Source organism: Saccopteryx bilineata, chromosome 10 (assembly GCF_036850765.1).
Source record: "Saccopteryx bilineata isolate mSacBil1 chromosome 10, mSacBil1_pri_phased_curated, whole genome shotgun sequence".
Classification (NCBI taxonomy): domain Eukaryota; kingdom Metazoa; phylum Chordata; class Mammalia; order Chiroptera; family Emballonuridae; genus Saccopteryx; species Saccopteryx bilineata.
Window position 1 is genome coordinate 37,528,801 of NC_089499.1, and position 19,464 is coordinate 37,548,264.

A 19,464-nucleotide genomic window follows, 5' to 3' on the forward strand; every position below is an offset into this window, starting at 1 on the left:
AGTTGTCTAGGCTTCTATATCCAGTAAGCAAATCCACGCCATCCTCACCACTCTTGACTGCCTTGCATTACATTAGCCCTGCACAGTTTCAGATGAGAGTTAGTACCAGCCAAGGAGCCTTGCATATTTGTGTCTGGCAGGGCTGAGGAGAGAGGCACACACAGGCAGATGTCTAGAAGCACGCAATTACCCAATCTTCCAGCCAGGGCTGGGCTCAGAAACCCAGGATAACCTGACTCTTCCCAGAGGTCTAGTCGTGTGGGTCTGGAAAGATGGGGTGGGAGCAAGTCAGGAAGTCTTACAGCACAGTGAGCACGGGATCCCTGCACTTAGGCCTCAGGTCATTTTCCAGCTACTAGTGTGAAAGTCTGTCCTTGTGACTTCCCCTGATTACAACCTCCCAGCCTTTCCCAATCATTCTAGGAGCTAAGCTCAGAAGCAGAATACAGAAAGGCCTATTCTCTCCCCCCCCCCCGCCCTTTTTTTTTTAAGTGAGAGGAGAGGAGATAGACAGACTCCCACATGCACTCCAACCAGGATTCACCTGGCAACCCCCATCTGATGTCAATGCTCAAATCAGCTGAGCTATTTATCCTCAATGCCTGGGGCTAATGCTTGAACCAATTGAGCCACTGGCTGCGAGAGGGGAAGAGAGAGAAAAGGGGGAGAGCGAGGGGAAGAGAAGCAGATGGTCACTTCTCATGTGTGCCCTGACCGGGGATTGAAGCCAGGATGTCCACACTCCAGGTTGATGCTCTATCCATTGAGCAAACCGGCCAAGGCAGAAAGGCATATTCTTATTTCATGGATAATAAGACTTCTCGGTTTTCTGTTGTCAACAATTTGCAAGGTTAAATTAGAAAGTTGAAATCACAGTTGATGTTCCATTCCCAATTTTAAGGATCAGCAACTTAAAAGATGTCAGCTGACTTGATTCTGACAGTTTTCATTTCACATATTTACTTTGGTGCAAATATTCTCCTTATCATAAAATCTCTGACCAGAATATTCCCTGCAGTTTATTGGTCATGTACTAATCTTACCTAAAAATTGTTAGGGTATACAATGTTGGAGTTACATGTAGTCTTCTGTATTCATTCCTCTGATGTTCCACCGTGGAGGGTGAGGTGCTAATTTATAACTTTAGTAACTCTGTACACTTGGGAAGGGTCATACACCAACCATTGCTCTAATGATAACATATTCTTGTCCCTGGCTGGTTGCTCAGTGGTAGAGTGTCGGCCCAGCACGTGGAATTCCCAGGTTTGATTTCTGGTCAGGGCACTCAGGAAAAGCTACAGTCTGCTTCTCCACCCCTCCTTACCCTCTTCCCCTCCCACAGCCATGGCTTGAATGAGAAAGTTGGCCCTGGGCACTGAGGATGGCTCTATGACCTCGCCTCAGGTGCTAAAATAGCTCGGTTGCTGAGCAACGGAGCAGCGGCTCCACATGTGCAGAACAACAACCCCAAATGGGGGTTGCCAGGTGGATCCTGGTTGGAGCACATGCAGGAGTCTGTCTTTCTGCCTCCCTGCCTCTTTCTTGATTAAAATATATATATATATATTCTTACTAGTTTGATTTTTTCAGTTCAGATTAATCTCCACCTGACAGAGTGACTTCTACTCCACCTCATGCAGTTATTGGGAAGGGCCCTTTAAAAGACAGAAGGAATGATTCAGAATAATTTTGCTTCCATAGGGAGATGGCAGGCTATGACTTCAGACAGATACTCTGGAGGGCCTAGAGGTGTTAATACATCCTTTATTTTGGTGTCCTTCTTATAGGGTATCTTGCTGTAGCTGTGGTTAAGTCATCAGCACCAGATGACCTCACCTGGAACACTCTAGAAGGGAAGAAGTCCTGTCACACTGCAGTAGACAGAACTGCTGGCTGGAATATCCCCATGGGCCTGCTCTACAACAGGATCAACCACTGTGAATTCGGTGAGTGAATCCTGGGAGGTCACTGTAGTCAGGCAGGCCAGAATGAGGTACACTGGGAAGAGAGTGGTATGGTATAAAATGCTGTTGTAGCCCTGGTTCTATAGTAGTTAAAATTTGATTAAAGTGAACCTCAAGGAAGTACCTAAAAGTGATGGTAGGGCTGGGTAGACGAATCAGAATGGTTGTTTTCCCTTGCACATTATGGCCTACCTTTCTTTCTAATGAAAAAGAGGGGAGGTGAGCAGTCTATGCTGATATGCTCATTAGAAACCCAGGCACCTTCTCTCTTCCTGCTTCACCATTCTGAGTATGAAGCCTCCATCTTCAAGGTCACCCATAATTGCTATCATATCCATAATCCAGGAAGCCTCAAGGAGCAAGGAATAAGGGGAACTTAAAGTGTATGCCACCTTCTATTAACTTAATCAAGAAGCCATCCAGGAAATCTAACCCAACTGATGTAACACTCTAAAAACAGTTATGAACCAGATGAGTCCTGTGTGTGCGGATGGGAGATAATATCACATTTATGCACCCAGTTTGTTCTATGACACCAATTTGCGAGGAAGCAAAGAGTGGCTAGGGTGACATTCAGAAGTTCTGGCTCTCAACTAGCTGGGGCACCGCCTCTGCTCTCCTGACTCTCCTGTAAGGTTTACAGGCACGGGAGAACAGCTGAGCTGTGACTAAAATTCCCCAGCCCTTTTATGAGCTTGGAGTCCCAAGTTCTATTAAAGCCTCTTCTAATAAATGGCAGAGGAAAGAAAACATCCAAAAATAGGTGGCACCGGTTCAGGGAGTGAGACCTTCAATTTTATCTCCTTTATGTTAACTTTTATGTCATTTCCATCTCTTCTCTCTTTAGATAAGTGATGACACTCTCAGGGTGCCCATGGAATTCATTCCATCTGAACTGCAATGGTCCCCAATTTCTATTCCTAGTCTTTAATTAAGTTTCTTTTTAAAGCCTACCGCCTGGCTTCTGAGTTGGTGGCAGGTCACAGAATAAATGAGCGTGTTCTACTTGCCTTGGGCCATACACATCTGTTACATGTTAGATGAAGGCTATTCATATTGACTTAGGAAAAGCTGACATCCTCTTGTCCTTGTGCACAGATAAATTTTTCAGTCAAAGCTGTGCCCCTGGGTATGAGAAAAGTTCCAATCTCTGTGGTCTGTGTATCGGCTCAGCAAGTAGTCCAGGAAAGGAGTGTGAAGCCAACAACAATGAGAGATACTACGGCTACACAGGGGCTTTCAGGTAAGTCTGATAACTCTGATAGGAATACAATAATACCCCCAGCTGACAAGACTCCTTTTCAGGAACTAGAATGAGTTTCTTATGTTTCTAGCATATTAGTCCTGCATGTATCAGGGGGCCGCATTCAGCAACCATATGTAGAACCCTGTGTGAAGGGGCATCCAGGCCCCTCCAGAGCATTGTGTCTAGACCTGGCTGTCACAGACAGCAAATATTGACACTGTGGTGTGAATCAGAAGTTCTCAACAAGGGCTGTTTGCCCCCCGGGGGACATCTGGCAGTGCCCAGAGATGTTTTTCATTATCCAAATAGCTGGGGTGAGGTGGGGCAAGGAGGGGAGGGGGTGCTACTGGCATCTAATTGGTAGAGGCTGCTAAACATCCTGCATTCATAGGACAACACTCTACAACAGAGTTATCTGGTTCAAAATGTTACAAGCGCCAAGGTGAGGGAACTTTACCATAGCTGAATATAGGCGTGCTCTTCCATGCACCTCTGCGGAACCTACGGCCATACTCACCCGGAAACTTACAGAAGTAAAGAACATGATTTCTACATTCCCAACTACAATTCGATTTCATGGAATGTTTTTCATTTTTATAGAGGCATCTGTGCATCTTATAACTTTATAGCTTTTAAACTATCCTTTCTGATTTAGGACTGTGTTATTAGTAGTTCATGAATCCATCAATTGTACAGTGATGGTAGCATTGTGATTGAACTTCAAAGTATTGAAGGAAAGAAACAAAGGGTATCCCAATTTATCAGTTAGAACCACCTTGCGAGTTAGAGTAAGTACAATTCACATCCTACACGTTCTAATCTTACAAAGTAGATGGTAAGAAGTCACCTCACTGTAGCCTGACTGGTAGTGGTGCAATGGAGAGAGCATTGATCTGTGACACTGAGGTCCCAGGTTCAACACTCCAAGGTCGCCGGTTTGAGCACAGGCTCATCACCTTGAGCATGGGGTTGCCAGCTTGAGTGTGGGATCACCAACATGATCCTAAGGTTGCTGGCTTGAGCCCAAAGGTCGCTGGCTTGAGCCCGAAGGTCGCTGGCTTGAAGCCCAAGGTCGCGGGCTCGGCTGGTACTCCCACCTCCGTCAAGGTATGAATGAGGTGAATCAATGAACAACTAAAGTGCTGCAACTATGAGTTGATACTTCTCATCTCTTTGCCTCTCTGTCTTTCTGTCTCTCTCGCTAAAAAAAAAAAAAAAAAAAAAAAGAAATCACCTCCCTGGAAAATGACTCTCTAATATCTGCTTTGATGCTAGAAAAATGATATAGCTCTCACTGTTGGAGAAACTGCCAGAATTGAAGATTTAGTGTTTGGAACTGAGATTGTGTAACTACACAGCAAATCAGAGGTTTTGTGTTTTTCTTCATTACTTACCTTAATAATATATGTACGATTAGTGATAATAGTAGATCAGTGATAGAAGGGAAATCACAACTGCTGATATCAGATGGCCAGCCCTCGATCTATAAGGTGGCCCTCCTGAATGACAGATGTAACTCACTGACTTCCTCTCTTTTTTCTCCGTCTGGCTCTCTAGGTGTCTGGTTGAGAAAGGAGACGTGGCCTTTGTGAAAGACCAGACTGTCACACAGAACACAAATGGTACGTGCACATGCTTCTCTGTTCTTATAAACTGGGGGAACTGGGTCCCCTTGTGTTTGGGAGCCGTGGTGGAAGTGCTGTGGACTCTGTCAGGCTCCAGAGCTCTGGTTCTCAACCGTTTTGTTCAGTGAAGAGAGAAGTTTTCACCTCAGTGAGCAGAATGGTAAGGACCGTTAGGTTTCTATGACCCTGAATTCTCTCCACAGAATCCTACCATGGGTGCAGGCGTTATGCTGCCTGTCGCCTAAATACTTCAGGGCACATTTCTTAGAACAAGGACTTTCTCTTATATACCTAAATTACAATTACCAAGATCAGGATATCTATATTAACATGGATTTAATACTCATCACTTCACATAGTCCACATTCAAATTTTCTGAATCGTTGCAAAAGGGTCCCTTATAATTGCTTCCTATATTTCCAGATCCAATATATATTCCAATATATTCCATGTCTACTGAAAAAACAGTGGCACACCAGTAGGAATGAACACCGAGATCTTGAATTTTAGAACCGCTTCCAATAAAAGGAACCAGGGTCCCTTAGAACAATAGTGATTCTGGGGCTGGGCAGGAAAACTGTCGGGTGAGCTGGGAACATCACACTGAAGTGTTCTAAGTGATGGGACATGTGAAAACACACAGAAACCATTTTGAAGGACCTCCCACTGACAAATATAAGACATTCTGAGCATTAAAGGAAATAATAATAATAATAATAATAATGTAAAAGATAATAACCCATTGAATGAAATAAGAATACATGAGTACATCCCGATTAAACAAATGAAGGTAAAAGGAGAGATCTTTCTTATTGTAAATGCTAACTAATAAATGTAGAAATATAAAGTTAAAAAACTATCACTTGACAACCAATATAGCAATACTTGATTCAATCAAGAGTAATTATTGGATACTAAGACTGGTGGGTGAATATTGGATGGCTAAGACATTAAAACACCAAACAGCCTGACCTGTAGTGGCGCAGTGGATAAAGCGTTGACCTGGAATACTGAGGTCACCGGTTCAAAACCCTGGGCTTGCATATATGGAAGTTGGTCACGGCATATATGGGAGTTGATGCTTCCTGCTCCTCCCCCCTTTCTCTCTCTCTCTCTCTCTCATTCTAACTCTCTCTCCTCTCTAAAATGAATAAATAAATAAAAATTAAAAAAAAAACAAAAACAAAAACAAAAAACAAAACCAGGCCCCGGCCGGTTGGCTCAGTGGTAGAGCGTCGGCCTGGCATGCGGGGGACCCGGGTTCGATTCCTGGCCAGGGCACATAGGAGAAGCGCCCATTTGCTTCTCCACCCCCCCTCCTTCCTCTCTGTCTCTCTCTTCCCCTCCCGCAGCCAAGGCTCCATTGGAGCAAAGATGGCCCGGGCACTGGGGATGGCTCCTTGGCCTCTGCCCCAGGCGCTAGAGTGGCTCTGGTCACGGCAGAGCGACGCCCCGGAGGGGCAGAGCACCGCCCCCTGGTGGGCTGAGCGTTGCCCCTAGTGGGCGTGCCGGGTGGATCCCGGTCGGGCGCATGTGGGAGTCTGTCTGACTGTCTCTCCCCGTTTCTAGCTTCAGAAATTCAAAAGAAAAACAAACAAACAAACAAGAAAACACCAAACAAAAATTTTTAAAAGGTGGTAAGAATGAGTACTGCACCTGCCTGCTCTGTGTCACTGTTCACAGCACCCACTACAGTCCAGGCAGCTGCAACTTCCCTTTCTTCCCTCATGTTTCTTCACCCTACCTCTAATCTTTCCAGAAACTCATCTAGAATAAACTAGTGTGGCACCAACTCCTCCAAGAAGCCTTCCCTGATGGCACATATACATCCACAACAGAATCCTGTGTCCATATTGCTAGTATTACTGAATTTGTCACATTCTATAATAAACTGTAGATACAGGAAACCTTTGAGCTCTTTTCCCCCCCTCCTTTTATATCCCAACTCCAACTGTAGTATGTGGCATACAGAAGTTGCTAAATTCTTACTTGAAGGAATATTGGTTTGGCTGATTTTTTCTTTCTTCCCTCCAATTATTGTTTTTTTAAATTTATTGATTTTAGAGAGAGAGAAAGGAGGGAAAGAGAGAGAGAGAGAGAGAGAGAGAGAGAAACATTGATTTGTTCTACTTATTTGTGCATTTATTGCTTGATCCTTTTTTGTGACCTGGCTGGGGAATCAGACCTGTAAACATGGCATATTGGGATGATGCTCTAACCCACCGAGCTACCTGGCCAGGGTCCTCCTCTTACTTTTGCTTTTTTATTTAAGGGCTGTCCTTTTTCCTGCTACCACGTGGTAGCCTAAGACTGGTTCTTGTCACTTCTTTAGTTCTTTTCGTACTTCTTTTTTTAGGATCTATTTTTATTTTATTTTATTTCTGATGTAGAAATTAAATTTAATGGGGTGACATTATACTCTGCTGAGTAGGGCTCCCTTCTCTAGGCTTCAAGTCTCCACTATTTGCAACGGACTCCAAAAGCCTGTCCTCCGGAGGAGAATTTAGAGGAGGCTTAACCTCCAATCTAAAAGCATTCCAGTATATCTATTTGCCACACGGTCATTTTTTTAAATTTATTTTTTGTATTTTTCTGAAGCTGGAAACGGGGAGAGACAGTCAGACAGACTCTCGCATGCGCCCGACCGGGATCCACCCGGCACGCCCACCAGGGGCAACACTCTGCCCACCAGGGGGCGATGCTCTGCCCCTCCGGGGCGTCGCTCTGCCGAGACCAGAGCCACTCTAGCGCCTGGGGCAGAGGCCAAGGAGCCATCCCCAGCGCCCGGGCCATCTTTGCTCCAATGGAGCCTTGGCTGCGGGAGGGGAAGAGAGAGACAGAGAGGAAGGAGGGGGGGTGGAGAAGCAAATGGGCGCTTCTCCTATGTGCCCTGGCCAGGAATCGAACCCGGGTACCCCACACACCAGGCCGACGCTTTACCACTGAACCAACCGGCCAGGGCCGCCACACGGTCATTTTTATGTGCAAAGTACACTAGTGCTGCCCCCTCAGCCTGTGTAAATTCAAACTCCTCATATTCTCTCAGAACCCAGTCCTCTTCCCGCAGCCTCTGCCCCTGTGGAGGACTTTACTAATGCCCTGCCAGGCCAGGCTAGATTAGTCTCTCAGTCAGTATGCTTTTTGTTCCTCCAGAATATGTCTTTTACCGAATTTGTGGTATGTTGTACTAGAGGAATCAGGATACAAAAGCGTGGGGACTCTTTGATCTAATTATTTAGATATGTCTACATATTATGTGTGTGTGTGTTGAACACAAGACTCGAAGAAATGCACCAATCTTGAAAGTGGTTGCTGTGGGATTATAAGTGTTTCAAAATTTTCTTTCTTAAGCTATGTAGCATTTTAAAAATTATTTTTGAACAAAAACAAGGATTACTTTCACTGGAAAGAAGTTTTAAAATGCATTTCTAGATGCCCACTGCACTGCTATCCTCTGAAGCTGGAAACGGGGAGAGACAGTCAGACAGACTCCCGCATGCACCTGACCGGGATCCACCTGGCACACCCACCAGGGGGTGACGCTCTGCCCCTCCGGGGCATCACTATGTCGCGACCAGAGCCACTCTAGCGCCTGGGGCAGAGGCCAAGGAGCCATCCCCAGCGCCCGGGCCATCTTTGCTCCAATGGAGCCTCGTTGAGGGAGGGGAAGAGAGAGACAGAGAGGAAGGAGAGGGGGAGGGGTGGAGAAGCAGATGGGCGCTTCTCCTGTGTGCCCTGGCCGGGAATCGAACCCGGGACCTCTGCACGCCAGGCCGACGCTCTACCACTGAGCCAACCGGCCAGGGCCCCCTCTCACTATTCTTAACTGTCCTATTTCAGGCTTTGGCTCACACATTAACATTGACTTCCATTCATAAATCCTCACGGACCCACTTTTCCTCCTGCCAAGCACCACGCTCCATCCCACGCTCAAAGCCTTTAGTGCCTGGGTGTGCCTCCCCTGTGCAGCCCCACTGCCTAAGACTTTGTCTCAGTGGGGCCGTTCTCCTTTCATCCATTAGGAACACCGGGTTCGTACCTGTCCCTGAGTCTTACCAGTGCCCTCCATCCTCCCCCAGAGAAGCATTCCTCTCTCCTCCTCTCAATCCTACACACATTACAAGACACCGGTAAAACCCTGCCTCCTCCAGCTAGCTTCCCCTAATCAATGTCCTCTCACTGTGCTGGTTCGGAGCTCACACAGCATTTAGAGTGTGCTCCACAAAATATAAAACGTTATTATATGTGCCCTGAATTTTTCCTTCTGGTATGTGTGCTATTTTCCCATCTAATCAGACCATGTCTTGCAGAAGGCTAAGAACATAGTTTTAAATACATGCTTAAATTACATGTAGAAGAGATGGGTTTGGGGAGAACAATGATGGATCTCATTTGGAAGGCGCTGAATTAGAGGGACTGGTAAGAAAGGAAAGGATAAATGTTAGAAAGTAAGTGAAGATGTGTCCAGTTACTAGTCGGAAAGAGGCAGAGCGACGGGAGTTTTCTATTAAAACCAAAATTATACATTTGGGGAGTGTAGGAAACCAGTATTTTAGCTTTATAGATAAATATAAAATTTTATTAATAGTAAATTCATATATTAGTTGTTTAATTAAATTAAGAAAAAATTGCAATACAGCATTTTAGGAGAGAAATAAAAACTGGGAAGACATGTTTGAGATTGCCTCTGGAGGAAGGAGCCAGAACCCTAAGAACGAGTGAGGTTTCCTTTTCCAGAGAGAATGCAGAGAAGATGAAGCAAAGGGCTGAGAATGGGATTCGGACCTGTGTGCACAAGAGAAACGTGCTCATTTTCACACAGGGTCAGTCTGAGTGAGTCAGACTCAAAACACTGCTTCCATTTTCGAAAAGGCTTCTAGGGAAAGTTCTTCTGCTTGTTGATGCAAGAAGATACAGCACAGACATTGTCAACCAGTTGAGGGTCACATTCTTCCTACGCTTGAGCTATAGGTCCAAAGGCTCTGGAATTTAGTAGAAATGAAGAACTCTTTGAACAGCATCCAAAGAACATAGTCCACTCTTCCCTGGCTGGAATGGGGCAGGTTGGAAGGGGTGGTCACTAGAAATTCTTGGTGTGTCTCTTCCTCTCCACATAACTGTACATTTCTCTGGGCCACCGGGTCCAGGCCCTCCACACACCAGTGGGTTGATTATATTCCCCCGGAGAGGGTGCCTTGGCAACGCCATCAGCTGTGGCTGACCAACCTTCTCTATCTGCAGGAAAGAACACTGATGACTGGGCTAAAGGCCTAACGGAGGACAACTTCAGGTTGCTGTGCCCTGATGGCACCAGGAAGACTGTGGACAAAGCTGAGGAGTGCCACTTAGCCCGAGCCCCAAATCATGGTGTGGTCTCAAGAGAAGATAAGGCAGCTTGTGTTAGGGACATATTACTTAAACAGCAGGTATGAATGAGCCGGGGCCTCCCACCCTTTCTTTCTGGGTGGTGCATATTATTTGGGGGAGCTCACAGCTAAATGCAGCCCACATTCCAGCATTCTCTTTCTGGAAACTAGAACTGAGTGTATGGATCAGGGGTCCCCAAACTACGGCCCGCGGGCCGCATGTGGCCCCCTGAGGCCATTTATCTGGCCCCACCGCACTTCCGGAAGGGGCACCTCTTTCATTGGTGGTCAGTGAGACGCGTCGCTCACATACAGTACTACTTCTGATGACGCAGGATGCACGTGTCACATCACTTATTATGGCTAGCAGTGACAAATATGGAACCGGACATTGACCGTCTCATTAGCCAAAAGCAGGCCCATAGTTCTCATTGAAATACTGGTCAGTTTGTTGATTTAAATTTACTTGTTCTTTATTTTAAATATTGTATTCGTTCCCATTTTGTTTTTTTTACTTTAAATTAAGATATGTGCAGTGTGCATAGGGATTTGTTCATAGTTTTTTTTTTTATAGTCCGGCCCTCCAACGGTCTGAGGGACAGTGAACTGGCCCCCTGTGTAAAAAGTTTGGGGACCCCTGGTATGGATTGTGGGACTGCATCTCTGAGGCCTGGCCCTCCTGGTCACTGGAAATTGCCCTCCTCTGTGGTACCCTCATTTCCCACACTTCTGCATTTTTTTTTAAATGAAGGAAACTAATTCTGTTTTCCAGACCTCCTTGACATAGGTCATGAAATGCAGATCTGTGTTTCCCCTGCTTAGATACACTGTGAACCACTCCAACATCCGGAAAACCCAACACCCCTATCCTTACAGAGCTTCTCCCTGGCAGGAATAACCTCCCTAGCTGCTTACTGCCTCATGTTCTCATGTACTTTCTATTCATTTGACAGGAAAAATATGGGAAAAAGGAAAGTGTCTGCTCCAGCGACTTTTGTATGTTCCAATCTAAAACCAAGGACCTTCTGTTCAGGGATGATACAAAGTGTCTGGCCAAACTTCCGGACAAAACAACATATAAATCCTACTTAGGAGCCGAGTATGTCACGGCCGTGGCTAACCTGAGACAATGCTCAACTTCGAGTGAGTAGGAGGAACAGCCCGGGGGAAGCTGCAAAGCAAATACGGGCAGGGTTCTGGGTGGTGAGTACAGAATGAGAAGTGGGCTCTAGCCCCCAGGAGAGGACCAATGGACATGATGAAACAATGAGGGAACAACATAATCCTAGAACATATTAAAGGCTACTGGTATGGGCAGGTGGCAAAGAGGTGATGGGCTCAGGGCACTGAAGTAATGAGCTGCCTGAATCTGCAGAATTCCATGGTATTACTGAGAAAAGGAAGAGGTTTATGTGCTTATGCCCACTGCTCTGCACTGAAATCCTTTATTTTTATATAGAGGTGCATCGTCCCATATGGTAGCCCCTAGCCACATACAGTCATTTAAATTTAAATTAATTAAAACTAAACAAAATGAACCTGACCAGGTGGTGGCGCAGTGAATAGAGCATCGAACTGGGATGCGGAGGACCCAGATTTGAGACCCCAAGGTCGCCAGCTTGATTGCAGGCTCATCTGGTTTGAGCAAGGCTCACTAGCTGGAACCCAAGGTCGCTGGCTTGAGCAAGGGGTCACTTGGTCTGCTGTAGCCCCCCAGTCAAGGCACATATGAGAAAGCAATCAATGAACAACTAAAGTGCCACAACGAAAAATTGATGATTCTCATCTCTCTCCCTTCCTGTCTGTCTGTCCCTATTTATCCCTCTCTCTGACTCTTTCTCTGTCTCTGTCAAAAAAACCCCACAAAAAACTATACAAAATGAAAATCTTAGTCACACTAACCACAATTCAAGCGCTCGACATCTACATATGGCTCCATTATAGGTGAGCAAAGGTAGCATTTCCATCAGTGCAGAAAGTGTGAACAATGATAAGTTCTGGTAACTAGAAAGTTGCCATACACACTACTCATCTAGAACACTAGTTTTCTCAGAATTAAAATAACAGTAAAACACACCTTTGCATTATAGCCATGCTGGACATCATTCAATCATCGAAATCATTTGGAAGATGTAGGAGAATACCATGGTTATAGATAGGGTGAATATACATCAACTTTTGTGTGCATATAAGTGATTCATGGTCCTCAAAATACTGATTCCCAGGCCCTGGGGATACTGATTCAGCAAGTCTGTGCCAGAGTCAGGGATTTTGCATTTAACAGCAGCCCCACATAATTCGGATGTAAGAAAACATGCTTGCCACGGCCACTGTTGTGAGCACCTAGGTTATATTTACCTAACCTATACCTTCCAAGAGGAGAGAGAGGCTGGCTCTGCTGTTCTCTGCTCCATCCCCAACCCCTAGTATGGAAACCGGCCTGTGGCAGGTGCCTCCGTGCATCTTGCTATGGTAGTTCTTCACCTGCCTAAAGAGGTCAGAGAGAACAGTCCTCTCGGACTCCTTCCAGTCATACGGACTTGGGTATGGGAGCTCTGCTTATAAGACACGAGGTGGGGGATGATGTAGAGCAGGGAGATCGTGTCACCGTCCTTGGCGCAGGGCACCAGCTGGGGTAGGCACAGGGGCTGTGTAGGCAAGTGGAGAAGGCCGCTGAGCACGACTGGTCCAGGCATCGGAAGAGCAGGGCTATAGTCTGAATGCTTTCGCATCAGGTTTAACCATTCATTCACTCAACGGAAAATCAATATAGTAGATACTGACTGTCCCACCTTTCTTCTCTGCCCCTACAGAACTCCTGGAAGCCTGCACTTTCCACAAAGTTTGAAATCCAAAAGGGGGTCCATAACCTGCTGGAGATGGGAGCTCACGTGACCCATCAGCTTCCCCTGGTCTCGCAGGCCTGAGTGGTTTGACTGCCTTCCTAGTTCGATGTTGCCACCAGTGCAGGAAATAAAATAAAAATTATTATTCGTTTTATCTTTTAAAAACTTTGTTTTTTCCCTAAATGTTTGTCCTGCAAGGATTTCTGTTATACTATCCAACTAGACACACGTGCAGCTGAGTCCTTCTTTCAGAGCTCAAGACGCATCTGATCCGGCCCCCAGCTTTGGTGGTGGTGCCATAGCCACGCCTTCTGGGTCCAGTCCCAGTGGGAATTCTTTCTAAAAGGGGTCTGCATGGTCATTAGAACAGAATCAAGCGTGTAAGGCTGTGTGTGTTTGTTGCTAGGGAAGGGGTAGGGAGGAGAATGCAGAGTGGGTTATTGAGATGGACTGTTCAAGGGAGTACAGAAGAAGAATATAAAACATTTATTTACCTATTTAAAAAAAATTTTTTTTTTTTTGTATTTTTCTGAAGCTGGAAATGGGGAGAGACAGTCAGACAGACTCCCGCATGCGCCCGACCGGGATCCACCTGGCACACCCACCAGGGGCGACACTCTGCCCACCAGGGGGCGATGCTCTGCCCCTCCGGGGCATCGCTCTGCCACGACAAGAGCCACTCTAGCGCCTGGGGCAGAGGCCATGGAGCCATCCTCAGCACTTGGGCCAACTTTGTTCCAATGGAGCCTTGGCTGCGGGAGGGGAAGAGAGAGACAGAGAGGAAGGAGGGGGGGGATGGAGAAGCAAATGGGCGCTTCTCCTATGTGCCCTGGCTGGGAATCGAACCTGGGTCCCCCGCACGCCAGGCCGACGCTCTACCGCTGAGCCAACTGGCCAGGGCCTAAAAATATTTTTATACTCTGTTTTCTCTTCAGATCGTACAAATCTTTTGCCTTTTAAAAACATTTTAAATGAATTTTATCAGGTCCAGATTCTAACTGGTTGGAAAAGTGAATCACTAGGACATTTTCTAGCTAAAAATCATTCCTTGAACCCGATTCCCACAGCAGTCATTGCCCCGTCTCCTCCCTTCCCTTCGCAGTCGGGCCCCTGAAAGGTGGAGGCTCACTCTCTCCACGCCTCACTGATTATTAACAGCTGAACATCCGGAAATCCGTCTTCTGCCCCGCTCACTTCTCTATAGCTAGGGCTGTGAAAACCAATGTTAGCTCTTTCATTCCTGAGTCTGTTGACTGGACTTGGGGCAGCTGAACAGTCACTCTTCCTTGGAATTCTCCCCAGCTTCCCTGCTGTGGCAGTTCCACTATCCATCTGTGGTCTTTCTTTGGGCTCATCTTGTGGGCCCTGAAATTTATTATCCCCAGATTTCGTCACCAAGGTAGCAGTTTTCCATTCACATAGCTCTGACTAAAATTCCTTACATAGTTAGGTCAGTTATGGTATATGTTGTCCGTGTCTGGCCCTCCCCCCTTCCCTGAATTTTTAGTCCCTAACAGGGGAATTAGTGATTATTATCAAGGAGGTGTGTGTGTTGGAGGGAGGGAGCTGCATACAGAGAAGAGATCAGGACCATAAGAAAGAAAAGAAACAGAATGAGGTAAGATTACTATTAATTCTGAGTGTCAGTTTTAATTGATTATGCTATCTTAAAATAGTTGCTTTACTTACTTTAATGTCACATCCTAAACATCCTTCTTTAATCTGGAGTCCCTATTTTTTTTTTTTTTTTGTATTTTTCTGAAATTGGAAATGGGGAGGCAGTCAGACAGACTCCCGAATGCACCTGACCAGGATCCACCTGGCACGCCCACCAGGAGGCGATGCTCAGCCCATCTATCTGGGGCATCGCTCTGTTGCAACCAACTAGTGCCTGAGGCAGAGGCCACAGAGCCATCCTCAGCACCCGGGCCAACTCTGCTCCAATGGAGCCTTGGCTGCAGGAGGGGAAGAGAGAGACAGAGAGGAAGGAGAGGGGGAGGGGTGGAGAAGCAGATGGGCGCTTCTCCTGTGTGCCCTGGCCGGGAATCGAACCCGGGACTCCCACACACCAGGCCGATGCTCTACCACTGAGCCAACCGGCCAGGGCCTGAAGTCCCTATTGCCTACCTTTACTGAGGAAGAGCCTAGCAACTTAACTGTACTATGTCAGAGCACGTAGTTCAGCATAAAAAAGTCCAGCTGTCTTGGATCAATGGGTAAGTTACTTAACCCCTGCTTCAGTGTGTCATCTGTAAAATTGGGATCGTGAGTCATTGTGAAGATTAAAAAAATTAATAAATTAAAGTATTTAGGACAGTGTCTTAAACGAGTAAGCTCTCATTAATGTTAGCATTATCTCATTACCCCATCTCTTCAGCCTCCCAGTCTTGCTTCCACACCCCTGCCTCTCCCCCACCCTCACACCGCTGTTCCCTCTGAGCTCACTCTACTCAAGTCCTCATCACAGGATCCTCTGTTTTAAACGATGCTGCTGACCACTTCCAGGACGTTTTCCTGCTGTGTCACTGCTTCTTCCTTCTTTATGTGTTCCTTTATCCTTCTCACTCTTCATGTTTGCCATGATTTCAATGACCACTTGTTTATGTATGACTCCCAAATGAAAATCTACCACCTATTGCTGAAACTTTACATTTGTTTCCTGTGTCACATACTTGATAGAAGATTTTTGATTTCCCAGAAGCACCTGAAACTCAATATATCCTAAAGAGAGGCAATTTTCATTCTGGCTCTGTTTCCAGTTCCAAAGTCTCTCCGAGTGAGTTTTTCTACCTCATTTTATGCACTGTGTTATTCCCAGTAAACCACACCAACAACTTCAGATGCAGTCTTTTTTTCTTTTTAGAGAAAGAGAGGGAGAAGGGAGGGAGGGAGGGAGAGAGAGAGAGAGAGAGAGAGAGAGAGAGAGAGAAGAATCAACTTGTTCCACTTTGTTTTGTACTCATTGATTACTTCTTGCACAGGCCCTGACCAGGGATTGAACCTGTGACCTCACTGCACCAGGATGACACTTTATTCACTGAGCCACCCAGCCAGGGCCCACGTACAGTTTCGATATTTCTCCTTAACTCAGAATGTCCAGTTAATCACCACATTCTATATACTTTCCTTCTAAACACGTCTCAAAAATGTGCCTTCCACACTTACCTCTGTCCCTAATTTAGACCCTGTGCATCTTTTGCCAAAACACAGCAACAGCCTCCCACTGGCCTCCCTGCTTCCAGTATTTTCTCCCTTAACCAAGAGTTCTCCATTGACCTGCCAATCATCTATGTCACCTCCGACTGAAACTTCTTTTTTAAAATTAGATTTATTGGGGTGACATTGGTTAGTAGGACCATCTAGGTTTCAAGTATACATTTCTATGATATACAATCTGTATATTGTACTGTGTACCCACCACCTAAAGTCAAACCATCTTCCAACATATATTTGGCTTCCTTTTACCCCCCCCATCCCCTTCCCTTTGGTAACTACCATACTGTTGTCTGTGTCTATGAGTTTCAGTTTTGTATCCTACTACGTATGGGTGAAATCATACGGTTCTTGGCTTTTCTGAATGCTTTATTTTGCTTAGCACGATATTGTCAAGGTACATCCATGTTGTTGCAAAAGGCACTATTTCATCTTTTCTTATGGCTGAGTAGTATTCCACAGTATCCAATCTTCTATCAAGGGACGCTTTGGTTGTCTCCATGTCTTGGCCACCATTAATAACGCAACCATGAACATAAGCATGTGTACATCTTTGTGAATAAATATTTTTGAATTTTGAGGTGAGATACCCAAAAGAGGTATTGTTGGGTCATATGGTAATTCTATCCTTAATTTTTTGAGGAACCGCCATACTATTTTCCATAGTGACTGTACTAGTTTACATTCCATACCAGCAGTGCAGGAGGGTTCCCTTTTCTTCACAGCCTCTCCAACAATTATTACCTGTCTTGTTGATGACAGCCATTCTAACAGTTGTAAGGTGGTATCTCATTGTAGTTTTGCATTCTCTAATAGCTAGTGAAGATAAACATCTCATATATCTGTTGGCTGTTTGCATGTCTTTTTGGGAGAGTGTGTTCAGGTCCTCGGCCATTTTTTTTTAACTGGATTGTTTGTTTATTTGGTGTTGAGCTGTATGAGTTCTTTATATATTTTGGATATTAACCCCTTGTCAGAGCTGTTGTCTGCAAATATCATCTCCCTGGAACTTCTTATTGCATTCTGTAGAATTCCTCAGCACAGCACACAGTCCCTTCAGGTCTGGTTCCTACCAACCTTTGCTACTTCATCTCCTGCCACTTCTGATGAAGTGACACCTGTTTAATGACACAGACAGCAAACTAGGCTGGCTACTTCTGGCCCGCTAATGTGTTTAATTCGGGCCACAAGTTTTTGAATGTTTTCCATTATGTGCTGAAATTTTAAAAGTGAAAAACTTCCCATAAAAACCCGCCTTTCTGGCATCTCTTTAAAAAGCGGGAAGAACAGACCACTTTGGTCCCACATACCTGTGTGGCAGGTTGTAGCTGCCCCTTTGGGCAGGAATGACAGCTGCGGATTTCAACAGCTCCCACCTTCCCATTGATTTTCCTGGCTGCTTCCTTTAAGTAGACCTCACAGTGGAAGCCCTGGACTTACAGTGTAGGGCCACGGAACTGCTTATTTCCTTCTGCACAGACACCTTTTCTCCTTTAATGCCTGCTGGGGCTAACTCATCCTTCTTGGCTCAGTTTCGGTCACTTTCTTTCAGAAGCTTTTCTCTGAACCCCTGACAGTCTAAGCATCCCTTTCTGTATTCCCACGTACATGGTCCCTGGGACCTAGCGGGGTACCTCATTTGGTTAAGCATCCTCTGGACATGCGCAGGTTGCGGGTTCCATTCCAGTCGGGGCACATACAAGAATCAACCAACGACAGCATGAATGGGACGAATAACGAATTGATGCTTCTCTCTCGCGCTCTAAAAGCAAAAAACCCCCAAAAACAAAAAATAACAACAACACCAACCCGTACATCCTTTGTCATATCCCATGCCACATTATATTCAGACGAAACGTCTGTGTAATGTTTGAGTTTCTCACAAGACTCACCTCAGAAAAAAGAGCGACCGGAAATCCTCAACGGAGATTTCTCGAGCCATTAATCTTATTCATCCAGTATTCTGTCAACAACCATGAAAAGGGAGGCGACATTTGAATCTATCTTAAAGGATAAGAATGTCACTCATGAAATACCTGTGCCTGCTCTCTCCTTCGGTACGAGAGCACTGTACTACAATGCGAACTACAACTCCCATCAGGACCTCCGGGACTACGGCACTAGGGGAGAAAATACTACTCGGGAACTACCACTCCCATGATGCTCCACTTCCGACGTCAGCACAGAGCGTAGGAACACGTTGCTCTTGCGGTGCTGGAGACCACGTATCCCAGTATGGCTTCCTCAGAGTCCATTCGAATGGGGACTGATGGTGGTGTTGGGGGCACCTTCCAGCCCTACTTAGACTCCTTGCGGCAGGAGCTACAGCAGCAGGACCCGACGCTGCTGTCAGTCGTGGTAGCGGTTCTCGCGGTGTTCCTGACGTTTGGTAAAGAGGAGGCGGTGGTTATGGAGGGTGCGGGGCGGGCGAGTCCGGGCTGCCACTGGGAGGATGCCGGGAGTAGAAGGCACCTGGGGGGCGTCTAGCAAGGGAGATTCACTGTTTAGGCGAGCCTGTCCTCCTGCCTGAAGCAGCGGGAGCAGCACTGCGTCAAAGGGAACCCCTGCGACCCCCGAAGTAATATCCCGGTCCTTGGGGCACGGGTCACTCTTCCTTCATCGGCCCTTCTCGCCCGAGCGCGTGGTTCCCTCCTTGAAATGGTTTTACGACGAAGACTCACTGTGTCTGGAGTTCAAGTTTGAGCGTCCTGTGTTTGCGTGCTGAGAGATGAGGATACAAAGTTGTAAGACAAGATTGCACTTAAAGAGGCCACAGTCGGGGCAGGGGGTCCACACGAACGTTCACAGTTCCTTGTGGCTGGTGCTCCATGGGGTCCCTAACAACAGTAACACTTATAGTGGAAGTAATAGTAAAAGTAAGTTTCAGGTGATTGCGTTGTTCTGTGATCGACTTCTGTTAAGTTCCCCACTCCAAATATCCAGTCTTGCTATTACTGATAAGGCATAATTTTGGTTCTTTTTCTCTATTCCACAGTGTTCTGGAAGTTCATCCGGAGCAGAAGGAGCAGTCAAAGAGCTGTTCTTCTTGTTGGCCTTTGTGACTCCGGGAAAACACTGCTCTTTGTCAGAGTAAATGCTTTGATTTACAAATCTCTCTAACTTTATAGGAAAATGTAGAGCATCCCATTATTTTTGTGAGGTCATGGTTTATTTTGGAAAAGAAGCTGATACTGATAAATTGGG

General features: G+C 46.0%; 1 protein-coding gene across 1 annotated transcript in view; it reads left to right on the plus strand.

The window, feature by feature from the left end:
* The window catches only part of LOC136314723 (serotransferrin-like), a 53,825-nt gene that overhangs the window by 19,008 nt on the left and 15,353 nt on the right, over window positions 1-19,464 (plus strand). The window contains 8 exon segments of the mRNA XM_066246012.1: window positions 1,788-1,946; window positions 3,063-3,207; window positions 4,768-4,832; window positions 10,077-10,261; window positions 11,155-11,344; window positions 18,385-18,478; window positions 18,480-18,649; window positions 19,256-19,350. Coding sequence (XP_066102109.1) covers window positions 1,788-1,946; window positions 3,063-3,207; window positions 4,768-4,832; window positions 10,077-10,261; window positions 11,155-11,344; window positions 18,385-18,478; window positions 18,480-18,649; window positions 19,256-19,350 — 1,103 coding nt within the window.